The 27894-nt window shown below is 41.9% G+C and overlaps 2 protein-coding genes across 6 annotated transcripts; one reads left to right on the top strand and one right to left on the bottom strand.

The window, feature by feature from the left end:
- Nucleotides 1-117: 117 nt before the first annotated feature.
- coq10b (coenzyme Q10B) lies at nucleotides 118-7840 on the bottom strand. The gene is made up of 5 exons (XM_039818364.1): nucleotides 7698-7840; nucleotides 4502-4657; nucleotides 3172-3364; nucleotides 825-926; nucleotides 118-597 (listed from the first exon to the last, which is right to left on the bottom strand). Exons 1-5 carry the CDS (start codon nucleotides 7793-7795, stop codon nucleotides 430-432), a joined length of 717 nt encoding a protein of 238 aa, XP_039674298.1. The 5' UTR covers nucleotides 7796-7840; the 3' UTR covers nucleotides 118-429.
- Nucleotides 7841-10076: 2236 nt separating this feature from the next.
- sf3b1 (splicing factor 3b, subunit 1) lies at nucleotides 10077-27872 on the top strand. Of its 5 annotated transcripts, XM_039818359.1 has the most exons (24): nucleotides 10146-10173; nucleotides 12504-12676; nucleotides 12959-13060; nucleotides 13687-13801; nucleotides 16242-16321; nucleotides 17367-17576; nucleotides 17792-18266; nucleotides 18493-18614; nucleotides 18716-18913; nucleotides 19004-19105; nucleotides 19474-19653; nucleotides 19746-19832; nucleotides 20390-20660; nucleotides 20921-21066; nucleotides 21465-21611; nucleotides 21948-22073; nucleotides 22787-23008; nucleotides 23123-23305; nucleotides 23397-23508; nucleotides 23635-23755; nucleotides 24515-24646; nucleotides 25071-25343; nucleotides 25893-26109; nucleotides 27229-27872. In XM_039818359.1, exons 1-24 carry the CDS (start codon nucleotides 10146-10148, stop codon nucleotides 27385-27387), a joined length of 3981 nt encoding a protein of 1326 aa, XP_039674293.1. In that variant the 3' UTR covers nucleotides 27388-27872. The 5 variants fall into 5 exon arrangements, with proteins under 5 accessions (XP_039674297.1, XP_039674296.1, XP_039674295.1 ...); XM_039818360.1 differs by lacking the exons at nucleotides 10146-10173; nucleotides 12504-12676; nucleotides 12959-13060; nucleotides 13687-13801 and adding an exon at nucleotides 13951-15886 and having other exon boundaries at nucleotides 27229-27387; XM_039818363.1 differs by lacking the exons at nucleotides 17367-17576; nucleotides 17792-18266; nucleotides 18493-18614; ... (14 more) ...; nucleotides 25893-26109; nucleotides 27229-27872 and adding an exon at nucleotides 15832-15886 and having other exon boundaries at nucleotides 10077-10173.
- The last annotated feature ends 22 nt before the right edge of the window (nucleotides 27873-27894 follow it).

Raw genomic sequence — 27894 nt, 5'->3', positions numbered from 1 at the left:
ATGGGATGACATACTCGCTTGAACCGACCATGACCGGCGGCCCAGCTAGGGCCAAAAACACTCATTTTAACCTGTGAACTCAAGTTTCACCACCAGGAACAGCTTGTTCAGTTCTGATAATGAAATTAAGTCCTTTTTTTTTTTTAGCACCATCATGAGAATAAGCTGGTGGATCCACATCAGTCATATAGTATAGTATAGTATAGTATAGTATAGTATAGTATAGTATAGTATATATATATATATATATATATATATATATAAAATTAAAAAAAAAGATTGGAAACTGTTGAGAATAAACTTGGTCGTTGCTGTGAGAAAGGCACTGCAGTTTTCAGTTAGAACAAGGTAGCCCGTCTACACTCCTCCTCTCTCATCTTTCCCTCCGACATCAGCAGGGGCGTTGCGTTTGTTTGTGTTTGTGCAGCGCTACGTGCTGTGAACCTCGTGGAACATGAGCTCGCGAGGGATGGCCGTCTCGGGGCCGTATAGATTGGAGGCGCGACGCTCAAACGCCGAAACCATTTGCTTCACCACCTCGTCGAAGAAGACGTGGGCTAAATGCGAGTGGAGGAGGGAGCGAAACTCGAAGGAGATCTGAGGAGAGGAGAGAGGAGAAGGTTAGCAGCTGAACTGCATACTGTACATTGGTCTCAGAGTTTTTAACTGATCCAATGAGAACTACAACTCAAGCTCAGGCATGTGGAAGAACCCATGATCACGCATACAGAGCGAAGGCTGAAACACAAGCTTTGCCTCTTTTTCTTCTTTTATTTTTTAACATGTTTTAGCAGGTTTGACTGCTACAGCTGGCGTCTACTTACAGAAAAATCCACAGTGCAGGTACGAGGATATCCCGGGAGGCCAGGGTTGAAACGCCAAACCGTCTCCAAGTGGTTGAACAGACTACCGTCTGAACAGGACGCCTGACAAGCAACATAACACACACATTATTTGCAATTAGTTTGCTGCAAAAAAAAAAAAACAACAACAAGAAAATGAGGGGAAAACTTTATGAATTTCTAATCTAATAGGTACCAACTGATTTGAGTTCAGCAGCATGTATAACCTTTTTAAACTTGGTGGATCAGTTTTTACAAACTCCAAAGATACCAAATATCTGAGGCTGAATTTGGGGGAAATGTGTGTATAATAATAATAAAAATAAAAAAAATGTGACGTGAAGCTCCCCGGCGTTTACTCATTTGCTCAACATTTGCATGAATGAAACTGAAAAACTGAACAGAACAGGCATCCTTATATGGTCTTTTTATACTTTTATTGTAATTCCTTCACTTAGTTGACAATTTTGTATCAGTGCTGATAATAATAAATAATAATAACAACAACAACAACAACCCTCATTGCGAAAGAAAAATAGGAACTATATCTATGTATAAGCATATAACCATACATCTGCACCCCTATACACTTCTAATCATACATCTATACATACAGTATCTCACCCCTCACATTTTAGTAAATATTTCATTATATCTTTTAATGGGACAACACTGAAGAAATTACACTTTGCTCCAATGTAAAGTATTAAGTGTACAGCTTGTATAACAGTGTAAATGTGCTGTCCCCTCAAAATAACTCAACACACAGCCATTAATGTCTAAACCGCTGGCAACTAAAGTCAGTCCCCCCCTATGTTAAATTCCCATAGAGGCAGGCAGATTTTTATTTTAAAAGGGCAGTTATTTCATTGATCCAGATACTATGCATCCTGATAAAGTTCCCTTGGTCTTTGGAATTAAAATAGCCCACATAAATACCCTTCACCATAACTTCACATTCATCACATACCCTTCACCATACCTAGAGACTGACATGGGGTACTTTCATAAAATCATCTCTCAATGCAAATCAAACCAGCTATTAAGCTAACCAACATAAAACCATGCCAATCTCTAGGTATGATGAAGGGTATGTGATGATGTGGGGGTGATGTGGGGGGTATAGTGAAGGGTATGTGATGATGGGGGGGTATGGTGAAGGGTATGTTGATGATGTGGGGGGTATAGTGAAGGGTATGTGATGATGTGGGGGTAGGGGGAAGGGGTATGTGATGATGTGGGGGGGGTGAAGGGTATGTGATGATGTGGGGGTATGGTGAAGGGTATGGGATGATGGGGGGTATGTGATGATGTGGGGGATGGTGAAGGGTATGTGATGATGTGGGGGTATGGTGAAGGGTATGTGATGATGTGGGGGTATGGTGAAGGGTATGTGATGATGTTGGGGTATGATGAAGGGTATGTGATGATGTGGGGGTATGGTGAAGGGTTGTGATGATGTGGGGGTATGGTGAAGGGTATGTGATGATGGGGGGATTGAAGGGTATGATGATGGTGAAGGGGTATGATGGGGTATGTGATGATGTGGGGGTATGGTGAAGGGTATGTGATGATGTGGGGGTATGGTGAAGGGTATGTGATGATGTGGGGGTATGATGAAGGGTATGTGATGATGTGGGGGGTTGATGAAGGGTATGTGATGATGTGGGGGTATAGTGAAGGGTATGTGATGATGTGGGGGTATGGTGAAGGGTATGTGATGATGTGGGGGTATGGATGAAGGGTATGTGATGATGTGGTTTTGAAGGGTATGTGATGATGTGGGGGTATGGTGAAGGGTTGTGATGATGGATTGGGTATGGTGAAGGGTATGTGATGATGTGGGGTATGATGAAGTATGTGATGATGAATTAGGTATGATATGTGGGGATGATGAATGGATGATGGATGAAGGTAATGATGAAGGGTATGTGATGATGGGGGAAGGAACGGGTATGTGATGATGGTGGAGGGTATGGACAAACAAGGACAGGATGCATAGTATCCTGGATCTACAATTAATAAATTCATTACATATATGTAATCATGCTCGAACGAGTTTTTTTCCAACTGGTCCTGTTCTTTTCTTTACATTATTTTATCAATCTAAATGCCTCATACTTTCCTGTTTTAGTTGTTTATGTATGGCAGTTATAATACGGTAATATTAAGGGAAGATTATGCGATTCACCACAAGCCTGCGCAGTTAACAGTTTGGGGAATCTGACCTGAAACACTGGAACTACGAGCTAACCCCACAGAAAAAAAAAAAAAGTAAGGTAAGTTTAGGATAAGAACACAATCTTGCATTTAGCAAACAGTACCTTACCTTGACAAGGTGGGGGCGTACTGAAGTAACAAGAGAGGTGTAGTTTTCCATCACAGGTGGGAAGCCCACGCCTAGTTTGGCCTTGCAGAATCCAGCTCGCTTGAACACCACATCAGACTTCTTACACCAGGGAACAAAGACGCAGTAGTTTTCCACTCCGGCCACCACCTCATATATCTCCTGCATGGAATGCCTGAAGAGTCAAGGATGGGGGGGAAAAGAGCCATGAAGTCTGCACGACAGGAAGCTAGGCAAGCTCAGCAACAGTGTCACAATACACACACTAAACAAGGCTCGCACGGTACAAGGGGGTCAGACCTATGGTCCCACAGCCCAACTGTCCCACATTTCTAAGAATTTTTCTTAAAATTAGGCCCTATGTTAGGGTTAGGGTTACATTCCAACTGTAGTCCATTTATACTGGATAATAGGTTTGGGTGTTAATTGGCTACCAAATTGGGAGAAAGGGGGATAAAATCTGATACAAATTAATGACAAAGGAAATGTGGGAACATAAGGCCTAATTTTGGAGAAAATTTTTTTAGAAATGTGGGAACATAGGGCCTAATTTTGGAGAAAAAAAATTTAGAAATGTGGCAACATACGGCCTACTTTTGAAATTTTCTTTAGAACTGTGGGAACATAGGGCCTTACTTTCAGTGAAAAAAATAAATGTGGGAACATAGGGCTGTGGGAACATAGGCACGCTCCAAAGTTAAGTATGCAATAGGTCAATGAGAAACAGAGAGGGGGGGAGAAGAACGAGAGGCAAAAAGAGCACAAGAGAGGAGATTAAAAAGTAATAAAATAAACAAAATAAAAGGCATGCTGCAGTGACTGAGACACAGATTAATACACCCCCGTTGTATTAACTGCCTCACTTCAGCTGAGGGAAAATAGCTGCAGCAGCCTGCGTCTATTTATACAACCAGATTTAGTGATTATGACCTCTGTACGGGACACAGGAGGACATTTAGTGCGTCATACAGAAACGCATACGTAGAGCCTCAGATAGGGCAACGGCATTAAAACAAATATGATTTATGAGGGCTGTGATTTTGAACACAACTTTTTAACTATATACAGTACTAAGCTGTAATGTGCTTTTTGTTGCTTTCTGTAAAGTGTATTGAGACTATCGTTATTATTAACGTAACAAGGACATTTTGAGCTCAAATTAAACCTAAATATGTGCCGAGTGTGTCTCATGAAATGCTGAGGGAGGAAAGAAAAGACAGTGAAGATGATATAATAGGACAACTCTCTTAAAACAAAAAACAAAAAAAAACAAAAAAAAAACTTTCACTTCATCACATGAGCACCGACTCACCCAATGATCCGTCTCTCCGAGTACTCCTTCCTCTTGGAGAAGGAATCGGCCAGGTTGAAGAAGCTGCGGGCTGGTAACACGATGCCACGCCCTGGCATGGCTCCACCCAGCAGGGGAGGTAGACGAGTCATCAGGATCCCACATGACGACAGGTATCTGAGGACAAAATTCACACCAAAAAAAAGGGGTAGGGGTTCAAATCAAGTTTTATAAACCACAAAACAGGACAGAGCCAACACACTAACTCTGTTTTGATGGTACCACAATTGCTTTAAAACATCTGTTCTTGCTCTTGTTGTTTTCGTTTTGTTTTTTTCTGGACTCAGATGAATAAGTGTGACAGGAAACTCTCCAGAGAACATTGATTCCTCATGATCCACACATCAACAAAAGGCCCGGTGCTAATTAGCCTATAATACCTGTAAGTCAAGAACAAAAGCAACAAGCTGCAACAGAAGCTTGTATTCCTGGAGAACAGGATACTTTACACGGAAAGCCTTCCATCAACACTTGCCATTCAAATTAAATGGCTCACAGATGCCAGGACATAACACGGGAACAAAGTCAAGGGCACTAACTTCAGCTTTGGAGACCTAAAACACAAAACAGCCAAACATGTTCTTGGTCTAGCTTCTAAAATGTAGAGATTTGCTGATTTTGATTTCTGTTTGATATATTAGTTAAGTGAATATACTTGGATTTCATACAGTTGATCAGACTAAATGAGCAATTTGAAGAAGTCACCTTGGTGGGGATGGGAACTTGTGTGTAGGCCTGTAACAATTATTAAATAATTTTCTAACTACAATTCTTTTTTTTTTAACAGTATCACGGTTATTTTGTATAACAGCAATTAAAGCATTAGAGCATTTTTTAAATGAGATTGTTCACACTACTGTTTGGATCAATCAAATGCGTTTGCAATACCGGTGTAGCATCACCTAACAGTAACGTTAGCTAATGTTAGCTAGCCTATGATACTATGGATTCCTACCAGAGGACGTCCCACCCACAGTTACAACTCCAGTTGGCTTTCTAAAAGTTAAAAATCCACCAAAGCACCTTTACATATGTTTAAGTAATGTAGTTAGTCTGTCTGTGGTGTTTAATCTACTATGGTGCTTTGTTTAATTATTAACGTTACCGTAAATGACGACGCTGGGGCGGAAATGGCCGTAATTAGTTATTATTATATTAACGTAGCTAATAGCCGCTTTCTGACTGGAGGGATTTTTGCAGTTCCTAGAACCCTTTTTTTTCCCTCTTGTTCCGACTGGACCAATTTGTGGATTATTAAATCCCTCTGGCCACAGTTCCTGTAACTCTTTCAGCTCCTACTTCAGGACAGGGTCTTTTCCCTTTTCCACATAGTGGTGGTTAGATGGCTGCGATTATAATAACAAAAGGTCAGTTCCTATGGCCACTTGGCCGGTGTGAATGCAAATGGCAAACCCAGTTTTGGGGGAGACTACTTGGTAGAACCGTTTAGAAGTGGACTGTTCCTGTAACTACTTGGTCAGAAAGAGGCTATAGTTCCACGGGCATTTGTGCTTTTATTTTTGTAATCTGTACAGAACAGCTTGTTTGCAAACTACAGTCCTAAGGGACTGTTGATGGTAATTGTTGATTTTGTGTAGATGTGCCATGTAAGTGATTATGGTGAGACTGTTGGCAGCCGTCACTTGATGCCATAGCAACTCCAAACATCATGGGCTGTTAGCAGTCTAAAGCCAGAGAAATTAAACAATCTGTTTTTTTGTTTATGATTAATGCTTTTGTTTTAAATTGACGACATAAATGTTCTAACTTCATTTTTTTTTTGTTAATTTAAAAAGGTGCTCTAAGCAATGTTGGGGAAGTTCTTCTTGACGTTAAAAGTATGTTCAAACAAACCGGAGACTAGCTCCCTCCCCCCTCTTCCTCATCCCGTCCCTTCCCCCTCCCCTCCTTCTGTGCTTCATTGCACTAACCCCCCAACCCCCACTCCAAATCCTTATTGTCCATTATTGGCTGAACATTGGAACACAGTTTGTGTATGTTTGCATGGTCCAGGTTGGACCACTTTGTTTTTGTTGGAGTTAGTGGAGCCTGGGCTGTCTACAGAGACTGCGTTTTTTTTATAGTGTGTTCAGGGGACAGGCAGCTAGTGGATAGTGAGGAGATGTTTGCTGTATGTGACAAAAAATGTTGTAGCCTAAAAAACACGTGACATCGCTTAGAGTACCTTTAAGCAAAAAATAAAAAAAAATAAAATTGTATGATAAGGCGTGGTTTACTTCGTAGAATGTGAATGTGTTAGTCGCAATTATTTCTGAGACAATTAATTGTCCAGCAAAATTGGGAATTGTTGTAGGCCTACTTGTGATTTGCAATGTCTCTATTTCTTCACTTGTTCATCAACAAAACCACTAATCCATTATCAAAATAACAATTAGTTGCCGTTCTAATCCCTTTTTCCAAATCAATGCTGCATTGATTTGTAGGTTATCAGTGGGATCAAGTGGACAATGGCCCTGAGTCAGATTCCTGCTGACACCATCAATGGGAGGACTCCATGTTAATCCTGGATGGAACAAAATGGCTTGCAACCTCCACAGAAGATATGCCTGTGGCAGCCTGTTCCACAATGTCCCTGGCACGGCCCTCAGGGCATGCATTGAGATGTTATGTCACCACTTAATGTGATGTGACAATATCAATGTCATCATTAGCCTAAACCAATGAAACCTATTATGTGCTTCTCATGACGTGCTGCTTTGAATTCCTATTCCATTACTGGCCTGCTGGTCACTTAGAAGAAATCTCTTTCACTACTACCTGCAATGTGATACAGCGGACACATGGCACTGACCTTTACTGCCAAGTCCATGCAAGTGTATGCAGGTGTATGGGTGCAGATAATAGGGAGAGTTATTTGAGAAATTGGGACTTAAGAGCAAAGGACAATGTACTGGCCACATTGTACCCAAATTTTGTCCTGCAAATGCAGGAGTAGTTATTTTGCACACTTAGCTAAACATTACAAGTTAAAGCCAACAACGTTAACGTTACCACTCAACAAATCAATTTGTAACTGAATATCTTTGGTGCTAACGCTACTTTAAGTTAGCTAGCTAGCTAACTAACTAACGTGAATTGTTATTGTCAGAGGCGTATCTTATCCTTTCACTTACTTTACAAAATTAAATTACTTTACCTTACGTTGTTCCTAGTTTGTACTTCCCGGCTGGCTGTCGAAGGTATCTTTTTCATACACTCAGCCACTTTTCTCAGACTACGACTACCTCTCGCCATCTTCCTCGTCTTTGACGGATTTCTCTCCAGGCGGAAAGGCAAGCAGCAATCACCAGGCAATCACAGATTTGCTCCGCCCCTTAACGCCACGCACTCGGCGAATGTCGGACTGCCATTGGCTGACTCGTACCCCACTGAGCGTTTCTTATTGGCCAGTCCAGTTGTTCGTCACCTGACGTTTGTGTTTTGCAGGAATGTCACGAGATGCGGGTTCATGTTTCTCTTTTGTTGCCCTCGGTTGCCCTATGTTACCTTTACACTTAATTAATTTCAGTGTATTTTTTAAGGTTACACACGCACATACACACGCCCACTGTGTGGTCTTGACTTTACAGATATTATTTTGGGTCAATTAGGCTAATTATATACGTATTAATAGTTCAATTTAGTTTATTTGTGTGGATCAGTAGCGGTGGAAGAAGTATTCAGATCCCACTTCACTGTGGAAATGCAGTCCCGCATTCAAAACGTTACTTAAGTAAAAGTATTTATCAGCAAATGGACTTAAAGTATCAAAACTAAAAAGTTGGGCAGTAAAATGCGTCTGGTTTCACTGGACAGAGAGGGGATGGAAATTGTAATCTATAAAGTCAGTAGTCAATCAGGTGATGAAGGAGCTAAAAAAGATCAAGGCATGGATGGAAGGCCCCGGCCCGGATGAAATCTGCTCCAGACTGCTTAAAGAGTGTGTAGATCAGCTCAGTGAGGTCATCCTGCACATCTTCAGCCTGAGCCTGAGGCTGGAGCGAGTTCCAGTCCTGTGGAAGACTTTGTGTGTGGTCCCAGTTCCTAAAACTGCGCATCCCAGGGAGCCCAACCACTTCAGACCAGTGGCCTTAACTTCTCACCTGATGAAGACCTTGGAGAGGATTGTATTACACCTGAGAACCCTGGTGGGCTCAGAACTGGACCCCCTACAGTTCGCTTACCAACCATGGAGACATAAAAATACCTGGGTGTTCACCTCAACAATAAACTGGACTGGTCCAAAAACACAGACGTCCTGTACAAAAAGGGCCAAAGCCGTCTCCACCTGCTGAGGAGTCTGAGGTCCTTTGGTGTGTGCAGGACTCTGTTAAAAACATTCTGTGACTCTGTGGTTGCGTCTGCAATTTTTTTATGCAGTAGCCTGCTTGGGAAGCTGGGAGCACAGAGAGGGACAGGAAAAGACTCAACAAACTGGTGAAGAAGGCTATCTCTGTCCTGGTCTGCCCTCTGGACACCATAGAGGAGGTGGGGGAGAGGAGGATGTTGGCCAGGCTGGCATAAATCATGGGCAACACCTCTCACAAAAAATAAAAAGTAAAAGTATAACGTTACATGGTAGTAAGAGTAGATGACACATGAGGTTTGGACTGTTTTTCTGGACTCAAATTGATAAAATAAATGACAGGTTGTTTCTTCTTCCAGTTCAGAGAAAGTACAAGAATATTCAATATCAAGTCTAAATCTCTCTATTGTCTTTGTTGCAAGATTTTAGAGGAAACCTTTTTAACTTTGTTTATAAGACCGTGGCAGATTTATTGCCAATTCATTTCTCCATAAAGTAAATAATCTTGCTGTGGGCTGTGAGTTAAAGCAGGTGTATGTAATTCCTGATATATTCATTTGAGCTCTTATTATTTAAAAACATCTTTATTGAAGAAAAAAAATCATTCAATGATACATTTCAATGATACAATATGACTTAAAATAAAAATAAATAAAATATAATGTTAATAAAAACGTATAATGGAGATAAATAAACTTCAATAATAAGGATTTATAGTAAGGCATGCAGTTTTGTTACTTTGTTTTAGGGTTTATAAGTTTGAGAGTCTTAATATATTCACACTAGGGACTGACATTGAGAATTAGCTTCGGCTAAAATGTTGCAGTATGTTACATGAGTGTTGTAACATACTTGTCCCTATTCAAATAAACTTAAATAAATAAATCCACAAAACAGTAAAATTGTGGCTAACTTTTGGCCTTAGTAAAACTTACCAAATAAAACCAGTAGTTTTTCAATTAATTAAAATGTTATATTTCTCATGTTAAAAATATAAAATGATATATTTTTTTGTTATGATTCATTTAACATAATATGTAATGTGTCGTTCGAGTCCAAAAAGTAGCCTAACTGAATGAATACAATGGTAAAAATAAATGCGTTACAGATTCTGGTTTATTATTGCAAAAATTACATTCGTTTTCAATATCTCTACATTTGGAGAAATATAAATGTGTAGGATATAGGCCTATATTGTTTTATTTTCCTTCTTTTATAAAAGGGGGCATGGTTTATTCTTGGTAACGGAACTCTGGATTAACACGCTTCCGGTTTCAGACTCGAACAACCACCACCAAAATGGCGAAGATCGCCAAAACGCACGAAGGTAAATTATTTGCAAAACAACACTAAATCGCTTCAGTTTCCGATTGCTTTTCATGCTAGGATGTGTCGCGGGATGATGTAGGAAATGTTGCGGTGTTCGGAGCAAATTCCCACGCATGAATCAGTAGTTTTAAAACGCGATAAGCAGCAGGCCGTGGAACGACGCAACGCGGACGTCTGAGATAATGGCGCTGGTTGATGGCTTTGTAGCTTAGCTACTAGTCGGTTACCGTCAACGTGCAAGAGTTGCCCCTTTATGGATGTTTATATGCAACTTCGCCACCAGACTGGTCGACGTGATCACATTAATATCGAGGCCTAGGTTTTATTTTATAACTATTACATTATCTAATCACTATTGTTGTCGTTTTAAATGCGAATATGGATCCCGTTTGGCTAGCCCGGTTAGCAATAGCTTCATATAACCACAACACTTGACCACACGTTACCCATAATGTTACGTGCATCGAAATGGTAGCTAGCTAAGCTATTTGTGTCACGTTAAAGGTTATTGCCTCTATATCTTGTAATCAGCGGTGGAAGAAGTATTCAGATCCTTTACTAAATTAAAAGTAACGTTAATAATACACACTGTGAGAATACTCCACTAACTAAGTAAAAGTACTTCATTCAAACAAAAGAAGTGGTGGAAGACATTCAGATCCTTGCTTTAGTAAAGTAACGTTGGTCTACTAAGTACACTCTGTAAAGACTCCACTACAAGTACAATTACTTAATTTAAACACTTAAGTAAAAGAAATGGCGGAGGAAGTATTCAGATCCTTTACTTAAGTGAAAGTACCAAAACCACATTGTGTAAATACTGTTACAAAAACGTCCTCCGACCTTACTTTAGTAAAAGTATCATTATAATCTGGAAATATTATGAAGAATGACTCGATGCAGAATGATGTCCCCTGTGACTGTTACACTATTATATATTATATCATTAGATTATTGTTACTCATGCATTAATAATGTAAAAGCAGGATTTTACTCTTGTAGTTGGTTGAGCTGAGCTCATTTTGAATCAGACTGCAACTAATGGATTTTCGTTTTGGATTAATCTGCTGATAATTTTATCCATGAATCGATTGTTTGTTTGCTTTGCTTCAGGTCTTCAGCTGTCCTATATAAATGAGGGCCTAAATAGCCCCAAAAAAACAAGTGAGACATGTCACAAATTGACAGTTTTCCTAATGTTGGTTTTGTCCACAGACAGACCAAACCTCAACATTATTATTAGTATTACTAATACAATTAAATAATTGATGAAAAGCTGCAGATCTTCACATTTCTGAAGCTGGAACTGTGAAAAACTATCCAAATGATCAAAATAGTTTCCAATTTACTACTAATTGATTAACCAGCTAATTGTTTCAGATGTATGATAGGTGGAATAATCAAGCCTGCAGTTCTTCAACTGTATTTTCATATTTCATATGTTCTATAATGTGTTTCATGAAGGGCTATGTAGGATTTCAGAGGTGAACTATTGGTCAGTGATGCAAAGAAGCCCTATGTGTAAGCAAAGGTTGGATCTGATCCAGATGTTGGGTCTGAGAAAATAACCTGCAAAGAGGCCCTGATGATCATCTGTCCATGAGTTGTTATGTCTTCTGAAAGCCTATAGCTGAATACCAACTTAGGTAATGTTACGATACGAAAGTTCAGGTAAACCTATGACCTTTGGTGGGGCCTACAGGAGATCCGAGTCTAACGGAGTATGGGGACCTCACGGTTGTTTATAATGAGGTCATGAATAAGGGTTTGCTGGTGGGTGGCCCCAGAAAGTATAAAATGTATGTTCAATCCTAGGATCAGAGAGACACTCTGGGTTCATGCAGCTTGTGTGTGTGTACACATGGTTATCTCCTGTGTTCAATGTTGAATAAAGCTGCATTTAATCTAAAATCATCGGACTCGTCATGTGCGAAGTCTCGACCATCATTTCCAGTTAAGATTCCGCTAACACTGTATTTGTATAATCTGTTGCGTAGTTTAATTTATAACCAAACATGTTTAACAATATCTTCATTTCCTTTGTGTTCAAAAATCTTAATTTGTAAAGTAACTATACTGTCAGATAAATGTAGTGGAGTAGAAAAGTACAATGTTTCCCTCTGAGATGTAGTGGCGTAGAAGTAGAAAGTGGCATTAAAAAATAAAATCCAAAGTACCTCACATTTGTACTTAAGCAATTGTAATTAGTTGCATTCCACCACTGCTCGTAAGTAATTGGTCTTAAACATTTTTGTAGCGCAGAGTCAGATTTGTTGGTTATGAATGTCATTTCTCACCCTCTCGTTTGTTTTCTTGATGTCCCTGTAGACATCGAGGCCCAGATCCTGGAGATCCAGGGGATGAAGGCTACCCTGCTGGAGGAGGGAGATCAGGGCGTGGGCCTGGACTCCACTGGCTTTTATGACCAGGAGATCTACGGAGGCAGCGACAGCCGTTTTGCTGGTTATGTCACTTCAATCGCTGCCAATGAACAGGAGGAAGTAAGTATTTTCCTATCTATTTCATACAAATATTTATCCAGAGAAGTTGCAAAGTCTTTTTTAATGTAAACTACAGATCTTCCTTTATCCAAATAGTGTTATAGTACGGTTACTTTTTACCGTTACCTTGTTCTATCCCAATTCCACAGGTTTTTTTTATTTTTATTTTTTTTATTTTTTTTTGGAGCTTGACTGCTCTGCTTTGCTTGTTGCATATGAGCTAGGAGAGTCTTGCCTTTTGGTGAGATTTGACTAGACTCTTGTTTCTCTTTCTTTCCTCAGGATGATGAAGAGGATTCAACAACAAGCTTATTGGGACAAAAGAAGCCAGGGTACCATGCACCAGTGGCGATACTCAATGCCATTCCTCAGTCAGACGAGCAAGTATGTGTCGATTTATTGGGTCTTAAACATCATTGTTTCATCTAGAGATGTTCCGATACCAGTAGAGGGTACCTGCTCCGATACTGCCTTAAACGCTGGTATCGGGAAGTGCTGGAGTTTATGCTCTGATACCACGTAATAAAGCCCTAAAGAAAATCTACGTTAAAGTATTTTTATTTATGTTCTTTTCCCGTTATAACTGACTATCATTCTGGAGAATAAAAGAAAGTTCTGTGGCGTTCATTGTTTTTGTTCGTTCATGTTTCACAGAGAGTTTAACCTGAGCCAGACTGACAACAGAGATATATAAATCACATCCATACAGGGATAGTAGTATACAGTTGTTAAAACATAATAAAATATATGACACCCTGGTATCGGATCGGTACACAGTATCGGCCGATACGCAAGTTCAGGTGTTGGAATCGCTATCGGGAAGCAAAAAAATGGTATCTGGCCATCTCTACTTTCATCCCTGTGTTCCTGCTATGAAATAGATTATTTGAGTTATGTGATCTCATAGAATAAAGCAGATTTCAAGCAGTGTTTTTTGTTCCATGGAAAGTGTCTTTTACTTTTCAGTTTAGAAATACACTTACACGCTATACGCCGTCTTTGTTTTGCAGTACGACCCGTTTGCAGAGCATCGTCCACCAAAGATCGCAGAGCGGGAAGATGAATACAAAGCCCGGCGCAGACAGATGATCATCTCACCTGAGCGTCTCGACCCTTTTGCAGATGGTAAATTTTTATGTTTTTTGACTTCATTACATCTTCCCTATTTGTTCCCCCTTTTTCACGGTTCACTTTTTTGTGGCCCCCATGACTACCAATGGTTTCACACCCATAGTTTTGCTGTTTTTAACCCTTCGACCACAATGCGATAGCTTGCTTCCCAGACTTGATGCCTTCCCCGTGGTCGTCCTCTGTGGTCCAAGAACATTTTGTGTCATTGTACGTTTTCTTCCTAATATATGATCTACATATGTATCGACTTTCAACTTTGCAACAAATGTCAGTGTGGGCTCAAAGTTTCTCTTAAGTATTCTGGTTTGGAAAAATATTTTCACGATGTGCAAAAAAATCAACGTTTTATCCTGGTGCGTGCAATAAAATAAATTGAAACCGACTGTAGGGCTGCCATGCATTTTCAGTGGGAGAGGTGGTTAGGTTCTTCAATGTTCAATTAATTAATTCACACCTAACAAACGTGGGTCGCAGATAGGTTGTATGTGAGTCGAAGGGTTAACAATCCCATGTTGGCTTCAGCCTAAATAATGATGGGGAAAGGGCAGTGTCCTTTTGTCGTAGCATATGAGGATGAGGAATTTAAGTTTGAGGGTTAGCTAAGGTGTATTTAACCTGCCAATGAACTGTGCTATGCCATGCCAAGCTCAGTAACTTTAAAAACCACAACAACCTGCTCCCTCAGACAGTTTTAGGTCCCAAGGCAGGCAGTGAAGAGAGAAATGCTGGGGCCTTTGGCGTAGTCAACTTAGGATCATATATCTGGTCATAATCCGGTCTAATTTGCCTTCCCAGTTTCTCTTCGTCTGGGCTGTAATTCAAGAGTCTTCACCTCTGTTGGCTTGTCAAACTTGGTAGATATGAAAGGTGACAAGTGAGGTTGTAACCAGCTTTTCTTATAGACCTGAAGATTAGGTTAATGAATTTATAAATTTTTATAATAAATGGACGTAAAAACTGTTCCTGGAAATAGAATCGTGCGAGTAGACCCATGCAAGAGCCTGACCCAGCTAGTTGATCTTTCTTTCCATTTTTATTGCATCTTCACATTCGCCGACCGTATGAGCTTAAATGGCCCGAGTGCTTCAGGTGTGGTCTAGGTAGGGCTTGTCTGAAGCCTGCATGTAGAGAGCGCTCTTTGTACAAAGTTGTTGTGTAAATATATTTTTATTTTACAACTCTCTCTGTAAAATAGAAATATGTTATCAAGAAAATTGTGTACCACAATACCACAGGCCCATACTAACTGTCCTTAATTTCTCTCCTACAGCAGTACTGCTTTGCCAGTCCTGTACTGCACTCTGTTAAGGGTGCAGCAACTCATCCTGTGTAGGTTATGGGGAACACAGAGAACTGTGCACTTGTCAGTTTGGTCAGGGTCCACTGGCTGCTTGTTTGGGGCCTCTGAGGGGAATCCCAGCCCAGCTACAACAAACCTCACACCCCAAGAGCCTTTTTTAAGTTTTTATTATTTGGCTTATCAATTTCATACAAATTTAGATAAAAAAAAAAAAGGGAATCCCATTATTTCATGATGGAAAACGACTGCCCAAATAATGGACTACATATTTTATCAGTCGCCTTTTGTCCTGAAAATGAAGTCAAGATCTAAATGTAAAATGATTGGGATAATAACCACTGCTGTTATGACAAGTCAATGTGGCTCTGGCATGTCGTATTGTCATATTTCTGACAGTTGGGCTAGATTAATCATCATTTTGTTTTTGCCTCATTTTTATATTTGAATGCTAGCGTAGATGCTCACATCATGTGCAAATGTCATTCCTAGATGTAGCCTCAAATTCTTTACTCCATTTTGATATGCTAGTATGAACAATTGGGAACTGGGCCACATGGTCGCCATATGATTTATTTTTCTAGTTTTGTGGTTATACCCCAAGAAGATGCCTTGTTTTTGTTTTTTTTTGAGTGCTGTAAATCAATGCAACACAGGTGGTATACTGTTGTGTGTGAGTTCAAACCCTTTTCCAAAGTGTTACTAATGGTAAAGAGAAATTTTCTAGGCTTCTTTTCTGCCGGTTGAAGTCAGACTGCAGAGGGACCCTTGGCACTGAAAGTGTACGTATTCTGAAGAGCACAGCCCAGGACCCCTGCATCAGTGATGGCTATAACTTCTTAATCCACTTTAAGAAAGCACCTCAACTTCAGCTCTTCTCTCTATGTATCTGCTTGTTTATCATTTAGAATGATATGACTGTATGTAAGAAAGACAAATGTATGTAAATTTGTATGTAATTCGCTAGGAATGATTTGTGAATCAGCTGTTTATAAAAACAGGAACGTAAGTTAATCTGTTGGTAAAGAGAGTCTGGGTTAGCTGGCTGTGTTGTGCTTGCTGTGTTTGTAATAACTTGGGTCCCTAGGGTGTATACTGATGAGTGTCCTTTGTTCTTGTTCGTGCTCTTTCGCGCAGGGGGCAAAACGCCGGACCCCAAGCTGCAAGTCAGGTCGTACGTGGACGTCATGTTGGAGCAGAACCTGTCAAAAGAGGAGGTGAGCAGCCGCTCGGGTTTTCTTTTACTGCAATTTATTTCCAGGTTTTTTATTATTTTTTTAACCCTCATGCCCTCCTTAAAAAAAAAACTTACTCTCGACACCTTCATGGCAAAAATGTCCATGCACACAAAAACTGCTATTAAATCATCATATATCAATATTTTTTATAATAATGGTCACACACAGAGCTCCATAATATAACTATAATTTCATGCATTGGCCTACAAGGGCAAAATGGTTGAAACTGGTGAAATACTGTAAAAATGTCAAATATGACTAGTTTTCTTCCAAATGAAATGCTGACATTACAGAATGCATGGTTTTATACTGTAAAGGCAGTGAGATCAAAACATGTGGTTATAATGGAAGTCAATGGGGCCATTTTTGCCTCGAAGGTGTCCAGAGGGAGTATCTGGAACTACATAAAAAATACTAATGCAATCAAATCAGTTTTGTTGCTTATCTTTGACATATCCAAGCCACTAATCACCACCAAAGCCCCATCTACATATTATTCATTATATGGGAAAAAAATCACTTTTTGTGTGTTTTTGTTTTTTTGTTTTATATAAATAATGACATACTTCAAATGCATAAACTGGCATTTAAAGGGTTAAAATCCTGAAAATGATTGAATTGTTGGTGGTTTTGATTAGGTTAGAAGTTGTTTAAGTGATTTATGAAAAAAGCAGAAAAAAATATTGATATATGATGATTTAATAACAGTTTTTGTGTGCGTGGACATTTTTGCCACGAAGGTGTCCAAAGGGTACAAAATGAATCATTTAAGTATAAAAGACATGTAAGAGTAAAAAACACTGGATTTAAAAAATTTGGCTGAAAAGAGGTTCCTACAAAATGTCATGCCATAAGCAGTAACGCAGCAAAAATGATCACGAAATGAAAACAAAAAAAACTTGAGAAAAATGTACAAAAATGACCGAGGAGGGCATGAGGGTTCAATGTGAAGTTGTCAGATATAGAGTCCTGTGTTTTGTTGCATCGTTTATTTTTCTCACGTTTTGAGCATTTTTACTTGTAGAGAGAGATTCGTCAGCAGCTGGCAGAGAAGGCCAAATCTGGGGACCTGAAAGCTGTCAACGGGTCCGCCGCCTCACAAGCTGCCGCCGCCGCAGCCGCCGCCGCAAAACGTAAGCGTCGCTGGGACCAGACAGCTGACCAAACCCCAACTACCGGTAATACTACACCCAAAAAGATTTCCACCTGGGACCAGGCCGACTCCTCTTCTGAGGTGAGCTGAAGTTTCAGCCTCTTACTGCTTGGTGGATAACTTGGGTGCCTTGTAGTGGCTAGATCTACTCTAGTTAATTCCTCATAAGTACTCCAGCGTAACGTAACTTGGTAATGTGAGGGAATCCAGTCATATAGGACAACTATTTTGAAGTTGTAGATTCTCTCACTCATGTTTTTACATCTCATATTTTCTTTGTTTCTGCTCCTTTGTAGACTCCGGGACACACCCCAGGACACACCCCCGCACACACGCCTTCCAGCACCCGATGGGATGAAACCCCTGGCCGCCCTAAAGGCAGCGAGACCCCGGGGGCCACTCCCAGTACCCGCATGTGGGACCCCACTCCCAGTCACACACCTGCTGGCGCCGCCACCCCTGGCAGGGACACGCCCGGCCATGCCACGCCTGGTCACGGTGGAGCCACAGGAAGCGTGCGCAAGAACCGCTGGGACGAAACCCCGAAGACGGAAAGGGAGACCCCGGGACACGGGAGTGGCTGGGCCGAAACGCCACGCACAGACCGAGGAGACGAGTCCGTGGGCGAGACTCCGACCCCGGGGGCCAGTAAGAGGAAGTCTCGGTGGGATGAAACCCCTGCCAGTCAGATGGGCTCCTCAACACCACTACTTACCCCGGGAAAAACGCCCATAGGCACGCCAGCTATGAACATGGCTACCCCAACACCAGGTAAACAAGCCTTAACATTTTGGTGCATTATCATTTTGGTTTTGCTTCTTTATTTCTTTTTTTTTTTTTTATGTCTACCATCCTTGTGGTCTTTGTTTGTATTCAGCGAGTAAAAAAAAAAAAAAGGAACCACATTTGCAGAAGCTATGTTGTAGCCACAAGGATCCTCAAGTCCCTTGATGGTCAACTGGGTTTTAAAATCGGTTTCCTCTTCGGTTTCCTTCAGGTCACCTGATGAGCATGACCCCAGAGCAGCTGCAGGCGTGGAGGTGGGAGAGGGAGATTGATGAGAGGAACCGGCCTCTCACCGACGACGAGCTTGACGCCATGTTCCCAGAGGGATACAAGGTCCCACCCCCCCCTTTTTTTTAATTCTCTAGTGACAAAAGCATGGGTAAATGTAAATTAAAGTGGTCACGTAACTGACGGTTTCTTGATCTTCTCCACAGGTCTTGCCTCCCCCAGCAGGCTACGTGCCGATCCGAACTCCGGCCCGTAAGCTGTCGGCCACGCCTACGCCCATTGGAGGCATGACGGGCTTCCACATGCAAGTGGAGGACCGCACCACGAAACAGATGAATGACCAGCCCTCCGGAAACCTCCCCTTCCTCAAGCCCGATGACATCCAGTATTTTGACAAACTGCTGGTGAGCATCAAATTTGTGCGCACAACACAAAAAAAAATTCTCTGAATTGCAACATGTGTGTTAATGGCTAGCTCTGTATGTTTGTGTTAGGTTGAGGTGGACGAATCCACGCTGAGCCCTGAGGAGCAGAAAGAGAGAAAGATCATGAAGTTGCTGCTGAAAATTAAAAATGGAACGCCGCCCATGAGAAAGGTTTGTTGCAGTTATTTCCAGTGTCCCTTTTCATTAAAAAACGGTCCCCAAATGTCCCTACATTCTCCTCGAGCTCCTCCATTTCTTCTAATGTCCTAAATCTGCCGAGTGGTTGGTAGTCGCATTAAGCACAACAACGGCACCTATGCAAGATCAACACCCAGCACTGAGCCTGCATGTGGCTGCAGTGTGAATATTTGCTTGCTAAAGAATCTCCCCTCAGGGGAGCTGCAGCTTTCAGCAGAGGTTTAAGTGCTAAACATCACGCTGCTGGGAGCCGCAGACAGAAATCACCCGATCTGTTAAGACTGAAGTCAATCTGTCTGTCAAGTCTGTGATTAATCCTCTCCTCTCTCTCTCGTCTCCAGGCTGCTCTGCGTCAGATCACAGATAAAGCTCGTGAATTTGGAGCAGGCCCCCTGTTCAATCAGATCCTGCCTTTACTCATGTCGCCCACCCTGGAGGACCAGGAGCGCCATCTGCTGGTTAAAGTCATTGACCGCATTCTCTACAAACTGGATGACCTGGTTCGACCATACGTACACAAGGTAGGCTCCGCGTGAAAAAGATCTGAGCTTGTTTTTCTGGATTGTGTGTGAGGAACTTTACCAACTTCCCTAACTGTCCTCTTTGTGTCCAGATCCTGGTGGTGATTGAGCCCCTGCTGATTGATGAGGACTACTATGCCAGAGTAGAAGGCAGAGAAATCATCTCCAACTTGGCAAAGGTAATATGGGGCACTTTTTTTATTAAATTTTTTTTTATATGCTCACTCTTGCTTCCTGCGAACTATTCTCGCCTGTTCAACCAGTCCGTGGTTCAGATCAGGGCTAGTCGTTCGCTAGATTAACACCAACACGAGAGCCATCAGACCTGATGTTTATTCCTCGTCTGTTCTCAACCTGCACCCGTTGGTTACAATCAGATATTCAATTGACAGAATTTAGATTTTTTTTTTTTATTATTTGTTGCCACTGTTGAATTTATGCAGACTTGTTGACCTCTTGAATTAAAGCAAGTACACATTCTGTTGTCAGTTGTGAGTCTGCTGACTGGTGCTGTCATGGGTTATATTGGTTATTCCTGTGTTTTGTATTTCTGACAGCAGAATTTACATGGATGGATAGATTTTCATTTTAATTGCCACTTTAGCCAAGTGTCATCCCCAACATTATTGAAGTTTATTGTGAAATATAATGGTTTTGTCTGTGATTTCAATCGGTCACTAAATGTCTGGAGATCTGCCTCAGATGTTTGACATTTGGCTCCTTCTGTCTGTCTCAGGCGGCCGGTCTGGCTACGATGATCTCCACAATGCGACCCGATATCGACAACATGGACGAGTACGTCAGAAACACCACAGCCCGAGCCTTCGCCGTGGTGGCCTCTGCTCTCGGTATTCCCTCTCTCCTGCCGTTTCTCAAAGCTGTGTGTAAAAGCAAGAAGTCCTGGCAGGCCAGGCACACGGGCATCAAGATCGTGCAGCAGATCGCCATCCTCATGGGCTGCGCCATTCTGCCCCACCTGCGCAGCTTGGTGGAGATCATCGAACACGGTCAGTCATGTTTGCATTTAATGGTGTTTGCAGGTCCTTGCAGACTTGATTTTTTTTTTTTTCTTTCCTTTTTTAAAGTCTTAAATGCAGTTCATTACAGCCTTTTTTAGGTTTTATTTTCACAAATGATTATTTCGCAAATCTCAATTTGATTTAAGTTGTGCGAAACCTGCAGATGCAGTTTGGTAAACGTTGTCATAATGGCGCGAATGAAATGTGTTCAACCTCTGACGGCTGTTTCTCACCGTGTGACGCCACAGGTCTGGTGGACGAGCAGCAGAAGGTGAGGACCATCAGTGCCCTGGCTATCGCTGCCCTCGCTGAAGCTGCTACGCCCTACGGTATCGAATCCTTTGACTCGGTCCTCAAGCCGCTCTGGAAGGGTATCAGACAGCACAGAGGAAAGGTAAGAAGTCAAGTTATTGGAGGGAAGAACAGGGTGGATATTGGGTAAAAAAAAAACGAGTTCTCTGCGCTTCTGCAGACCACAACAATCCAGTGAAACCAAGGCACGACAAAACAGTGTAAAGTAACAAAAAAATCTATATAACCCTACATCGAAACGTTAGTCACTGTTACGCACTTTTTTTTTCTTTTTTTTTTTATTAAATTACAAAAAATAAAACTAAAGTAAGAAGACATCTGTGTTGCACCGGCAATTTTTTGTTACTTTAGGGTGGATGTTTGCTTGCTATAAAGTCTCATTGGGAGCATCAGACAAATGCATTGATTATTAACAATATTATCTACAATTCGTAAGCAGAGTTTGTATTGACAATACTTTTTGTCATTCTTTGTCACCAGGGTCTGGCTGCTTTCCTGAAAGCTATCGGTTACCTGATCCCACTGATGGACGCCGAGTATGCAAACTACTACACCAGAGAGGTGATGCTTATCCTCATCCGAGAGTTCCAGTCCCCTGACGAGGAGATGAAGAAGATTGTACTCAAGGTAAGCGAGGGGAAGAATAACTTGTCTTGCATACTTCTGTAGCCAAAAAAACATGCTTCTATGAACGTTAGCCGACTCCCTGCGACTCATTCTCGCCTGTTCAGCCACTACATGGTTGCGTCAGGGCTAGTACGTCGCTAGATGAACACCAGCATGAGAATTAGCGGAGCTGATAACTGCGTCTACTCTGTTCTCACCCTGCACCCGTTGGTTACACCGGGCCAATCAGCATTGTGTCTGAACTCGAATGCAAGAGGTCCAAAGAAACACTGAAACCTTGTTGATGTCCTCCGCTTCCTTCTCTGACCTGCATTTGTGCTTTTTTTTGTCTCATAGGTGGTGAAGCAGTGTTGCGGCACGGACGGTGTAGAAGCCAACTACATTAAGACGGAGATCCTGCCCCCCTTCTTCAAGCACTTCTGGCAGCACAGGATGGCTCTGGACAGACGTAACTACAGACAGGTTAGCAAACAGAAGTTCGTGTGTAACTCAAAATGCCTAAAAATATCTTATAACAACTTGACTGTCCATTCCTGTGACACTGGGTCAATATAATTACCTTTTTACATGGGATTTAAATCCTGAAGTGTGTGTGTATATAGTCACAGAAACACTTCGCAACCCATGCGCTCAGCAAAACTTTCACTACTTACTAACAACGTGCCACTGCCTGTCTTTATTAGATTAAGATGTAGGCTGCTTCCTGCGAACTATTCTCGCCTGTTCAACCAGTCCGTGGTTCAGATCAGGGCTAGTCGTTCGCTAGATTAACACCAACACGAGAGCTATCAGACCTGATGTTTATTCCTCGTCTGTTCTCAACCTGCACCCGTTGGTTACAATTAGGCAATCATATGAGTTTGCATCATGTCCCAAAACGTGATTCAAATTATGTCATTTTAAAATGTTGTGGTTTGATGTGTGCTGCTTCACTTAATGTCAAGAGCCATCAACTGTTTTGTACAGTTGTGTGGCATAAGTGTATTTTTGCCTAAACTCGAAACTTTCAAGTTAAAAAACAATAGTTTTGCCATACTGGAGGAATTTTACCGTTGTCCTCACCAGAGCTCACTCTTTAAACAAGAAATCTTGTGATCTTAACGGTTTGGGATTTTCTATAGCGTTTGCACGCCTCCCACACATGATTTTTTTGAACCGTCCTTTCTCCCGAACAGTTGGTGGACACCACAGTGGAGCTGGCCAACAAAGTTGGAGCAGCAGAGATCATTTCTCGCATCGTTGACGACCTGAAAGACGAGGCGGAGCAGTACAGAAAGATGGTGATGGAGACCATCGAGAAGATCATGGGCAACCTGGGTGCAGCGGACATCGACCACAAGCTGGAGGAGCAGTTGATCGACGGTATCCTGTACGCCTTCCAGGAACAGACGACCGAGGTGAGAGGGAGGATGTAAATGATGCAAAGTCCAGATTTTTCGAGTGCAAGGTGAACCCTGTCCTTGCGGAGTGTTTCCGTTTTGCTAATGTCACCCCATCTCTATTTTCTCCAGGACTCCGTGATGCTTAATGGTTTCGGCACAGTGGTGAACGCCCTCGGGAAGCGCGTGAAACCCTACCTGCCTCAGATCTGTGGTACGGTGCTGTGGCGTCTCAACAACAAGTCCGCCAAAGTCCGTCAGCAGGCTGCCGACCTGATCTCCCGCACGGCCGTGGTCATGAAGACTTGCCAGGAGGTAAACTACGAAGACACACGCAGACTCAAAGACCCAACCGTAAAACGTGTTTTAGAAAACTAACGGCTGTTCTGTTTGTCCGTCGCTGCAGGAGAAGCTGATGGGTCACTTGGGTGTGGTGCTGTACGAGTACCTGGGAGAGGAGTACCCGGAGGTGTTGGGTAGCATCCTGGGAGCATTGAAGGCCATCGTTAACGTCATCGGTAGGTCTCCTCATTGCATCAACAATCGGTGCATTTCCAGGGATAACTCCGTTTTTAGCTTTTGATTCGGGGTTTAGAAAAGGACACTTTTGGATAGCTGTTGGATAATCTTTCTTCTCATTGCAGGTATGCACAAAATGACTCCGCCGATCAAAGACCTGCTTCCTCGTTTGACTCCCATCCTGAAGAACCGACACGAGAAGGTGCAGGAGAACTGTATCGACCTGGTGGGCAGGATCGCTGACAGGTGGGTCAAATAAAACCTCAGATTAACATCCTATGGATCGGATTGTGGTGTATTTACTAGTATATGTATCCTTTTTTTATTTTATATATTTTTTTTTTCCTTATCCTTCGGAGGACAACTTTATTTTCATTATAAAGAAATATATTTTATATACACAGTATGTCCCATTCAGATTTAGACTTGCATTAACTGTTGCCCCACCGTGACCATTCACCCTGTTTTAGTGAGACCCTGGATCTATATAAGGGCAGGGGGGTGATTAAAGCACCACATATGGAGTGTAACACATAAAACATAAAACGTGACGAACAGAACAACAGAGGGAAGTGAGACGGGACAAAAACAGAACTGACAAGACGGGACTGGACAGGACAGTTGACAAACACAAGGACGTATTATTAGTGATTGGGTAGAATGATCTACAATTCCTATTGGGTGATCACGGTTTTCATGTTTGAGGGGAGTTGGAAAAACACGTGTGTGTGTGTGTGTGTGTGTGTGTGTGTGTGTGTGTGTGTGTGTGTGTGTGTGTGTGTGTGTGTGTGTGTGTGTGTGTGTGTGTGTGTGTGTGTGTGTGTGTGTGTGTGTGTGTGTGTGTGTGTGTGTGTGTGTGTGTGTGTGTGTGTGTGTGTGTGTGTGTGTGTGTGTGTGTGTGTGTGTGTGTGTGTGTGTGAAGTGATAACTGCAAGGGAGAGGGGGGGGAAAAATATGTATATATGTACATCGTATATGTATCCTAACTTGTTGTGTATATTTTAGGGGTGCTGAATATGTGTCGGCCAGGGAGTGGATGAGGATTTGTTTCGAACTGCTGGAGCTGCTGAAGGCTCACAAAAAGGCCATCCGCAGAGCTACTGTCAACACGTTTGGTTACATCGCCAAAGCCATCGGGTGAGCGCCATCGAGATCTTCATGAATACCAAATGTGTTTTTTGTATTTATGTTAGTTTAATTTTCTCTGTTCAGGGAATGTGCAGCATTAAATTTAATTTCCTTAAATTGATGTACAAATCCACTCATTGTCAGAAGTCTAAAAGGAATTATTCATTGCACACTGTTTAAAAGTACTGAAAAAAGGAATTCTAGGTCTGGTATTCCATCAAACTTTCATACTTTGTACGATAATGAAAGTTTTATTTAAATGCATTTTTATGTGCTATTAAATGTCTAAAATTGAACTTGGTGAAGCTAGCAGAAACCCTGTAATAGTCAGTGTTTTTTATAGTTGGTTAGTTAGTTAGTTTAAAGCAAACCTTTTTATTTTTTTTTTACAAATGTATTCTTAACCAACCCTTTCCTTTCTCCTTCCTCTCAGCCCCCACGATGTCTTGGCCACGCTGCTCAATAACCTGAAGGTCCAGGAGCGTCAGAACCGAGTCTGCACGACCGTGGCCATCGCCATCGTCGCCGAGACCTGTTCGCCGTTCACTGTGCTGCCGGCGCTCATGAACGAATACCGCGTGCCTGAACTCAACGTGCAGAACGGCGTGCTCAAGTCCCTCTCCTTCCTGTTTGAGTACATCGGAGAGATGGGCAAGGACTACATCTACGCCGTCACACCGCTGCTGGAGGACGCGCTCATGGACAGGTGAGTTCTGAAGACGAGGGTTTTCGTATCCTCGGTTTCCCTTAAAGGCCAATTCATGCTTCTGCGTTAAATCGACGCTGTGGGTACGTCCGTAGATACGAACCCTACGCCGTGGCCTGACGTGCAGCTCTCAAAAAATTTAACTACACGTCACGGCGACACAGACGCAACTGATTGGTCTGCTCGGCCGTGGCTCGGTAGCGTTGCATTTCCCCCCCGACTCATTTCCTGGTTCTCCTTCTCCATAAACAACATGAAATCAAGGAGAGGGTTAACTTTTCCTTTTCCTGCACGCATGCCGGCCCTGCTGTTCTCTAAAAGAGATCGACGCACACACCAAAGCACAAGTATAAACTTCAGGCCAAGCTCTGCGTGGAGTCTCCGCACAACCATCCTGCTTTAGCTTTCACTCTATACTTACCTTGTCACATGGATGTTGTAAAAACACAAGGGAGTGATGGTTAAAAATGTCTGACGTACATAACATGTTGCTGCTGGTTTGTAATTTCCCCCAATAACCGTTGACCGTGTACTGGTGTCCTCCTGCAGAGACCTGGTCCACCGACAGACAGCCAGCGCCGTGGTCCAGCACATGTCTCTGGGCGTCTACGGTTTCGGCTGTGAAGACTCCCTCAACCACCTGCTTAACTACGTGTGGCCCAACGTGTTTGAGACCTCGCCTCATGTGATCCAGGCGGTTATGGGTGCCCTGGAGGGGCTGAGGGTGGCCATCGGGCCCTGCCGCATGCTGCAGTACTGCTTACAGGTGAGGACCACTAACTGGGTTAGCTCCAGTGGTAAAGATGGACGCCTGATTAGAGATTATATGGAAGGAGTTTGCAGAGAATAAATAGGCCAGAAATTTAAGTTGTTAATGATAATTCCTCAGTGACTGATGACCAAAACCTTTTTTTTTAATTTTGAAGGAATTCATTTTTAAAAAATACTGACAAATGTATCTGTATATTATCAAAAACTAGATTTATTTTTTATTTTTTATTTTTGATTGCAATTTTTTGACAAAATACAAAACTATACTACACGTTATTTATCATTTTGTGCTAATTGATTGGACAAAATAACCAATTTGTAGATGTCACTTTGAGCACTGGTCACTTATCAGTCCTTCAGTTTTTTTGTGATTGTTGCGGGCAAAAATCCTTGATTATGCGGCATGTTTTCTTAAATGTAATGGAATATGCCAGATAATTATGCAATTTTATGCAATCAAATTGCGGGAACTTACAAAAATTGCGGGAACTTGCAAAAACTGGTTTGATGAGAAAGAGGGGGGAAAAAAAGTGATTCCCCTGATATTCACGTCGCATAATTATGTCACTTCATAACGTTCCCATGGCAACAGGGGAAAATGGCTGCTCTTGTGTGAAGTAAACGCAACATTTTTCATCTTTCTGCTAAGATATATGTTTGTTGCAACGAAAATGCGGGGATTATGAAATCATGAAAGCCTCGCATATTTTGTGTGGAAATCGGCAATTTATGCGGCGAATGTACGCCGTATTTGAAAAAAATGCTTTGAATTATGCAATTGTGTTTTTCTGGAGTGACTGACTTATGTCATCATTTCTGGTATAAAATTAACAATTGATTAGTTAAATATATTGTACTTCTGGTCCAATAACTGTTAAAGTAGGTAACAAGTTTTGGAATGGAGTTTTGTGAATAAAGAAGTCCACAGGATGGTGACGGCACCACTGGTACCACTTTGGTTTTATAGAATAATGCTCGGAGGAAGGAAATGTGTTGCAACAGTGAAACATTTTTTATTATCAGGGAGCAAGCTCTTTAAAATAATGCGTTGGATAAGTAAAGTGCCACGTCCCCGTGAATAAGCCTCTTACTACTGTGCTGCTTGTATCTCCAGGGCTTGTTCCATCCGGCCAGGAAGGTGCGAGACGTCTACTGGAAGATTTACAACTCCATCTACATCGGCTCGCAGGACGCCCTCATCGCTCACTACCCACAAGTCTACAACGACGAGAAAAACATGTACGTCCGCTACGAACTAGATTACGTCTTGTAAATATGAATCCATGTGCTCGCCACTTTTCTCCTCCCGTCAACTTTCACTCTACATTGTCGTATCTAATCTCAGTCTAGGACTGAGTAACTTTTATTTAGCAACTGTGATGTTTCCCTGGGTAAAACAATCCAACACGGGCCACAATCAGCCTCGGTTTGGTGCCACTTTATTGATGCTGAATTAAAAAAATGAGCATGTAACTAGGAGAAATAAGAGGAACATTGTAGAGTGTGTATGTATTTTTTTTAATTTTTACTTGTGTAACCTGTAAGGATTGGCCGAGGTCAGAAGAGCCTTGATACGAAAAATGCAGAGCAAGTCATCACAATGTTTTAAATATTTGGTTTATTTTTTTTGTTTGTGTGTATTGATAGGCCTCTGTACCGGCTGCTCCCTTTACACACCTTCTCCATGTTTCCCACCTCGGTTCTTATTCGATTGTTGCTTTATTTAACCGAATAAAAATTTTGTGTATAAAACTCCAATTTCTGTGTATCGAGTTTTTTT

The sequence above is a fragment of the Perca fluviatilis genome, chromosome 12, assembly GCF_010015445.1.
Source record: "Perca fluviatilis chromosome 12, GENO_Pfluv_1.0, whole genome shotgun sequence".
NCBI classification, from domain to species: Eukaryota; Metazoa; Chordata; class Actinopteri; order Perciformes; family Percidae; genus Perca; species Perca fluviatilis.
Note: the sequence above shows the minus strand (reverse complement) of the source record. Positions and strands in the feature narration are given on the sequence as shown.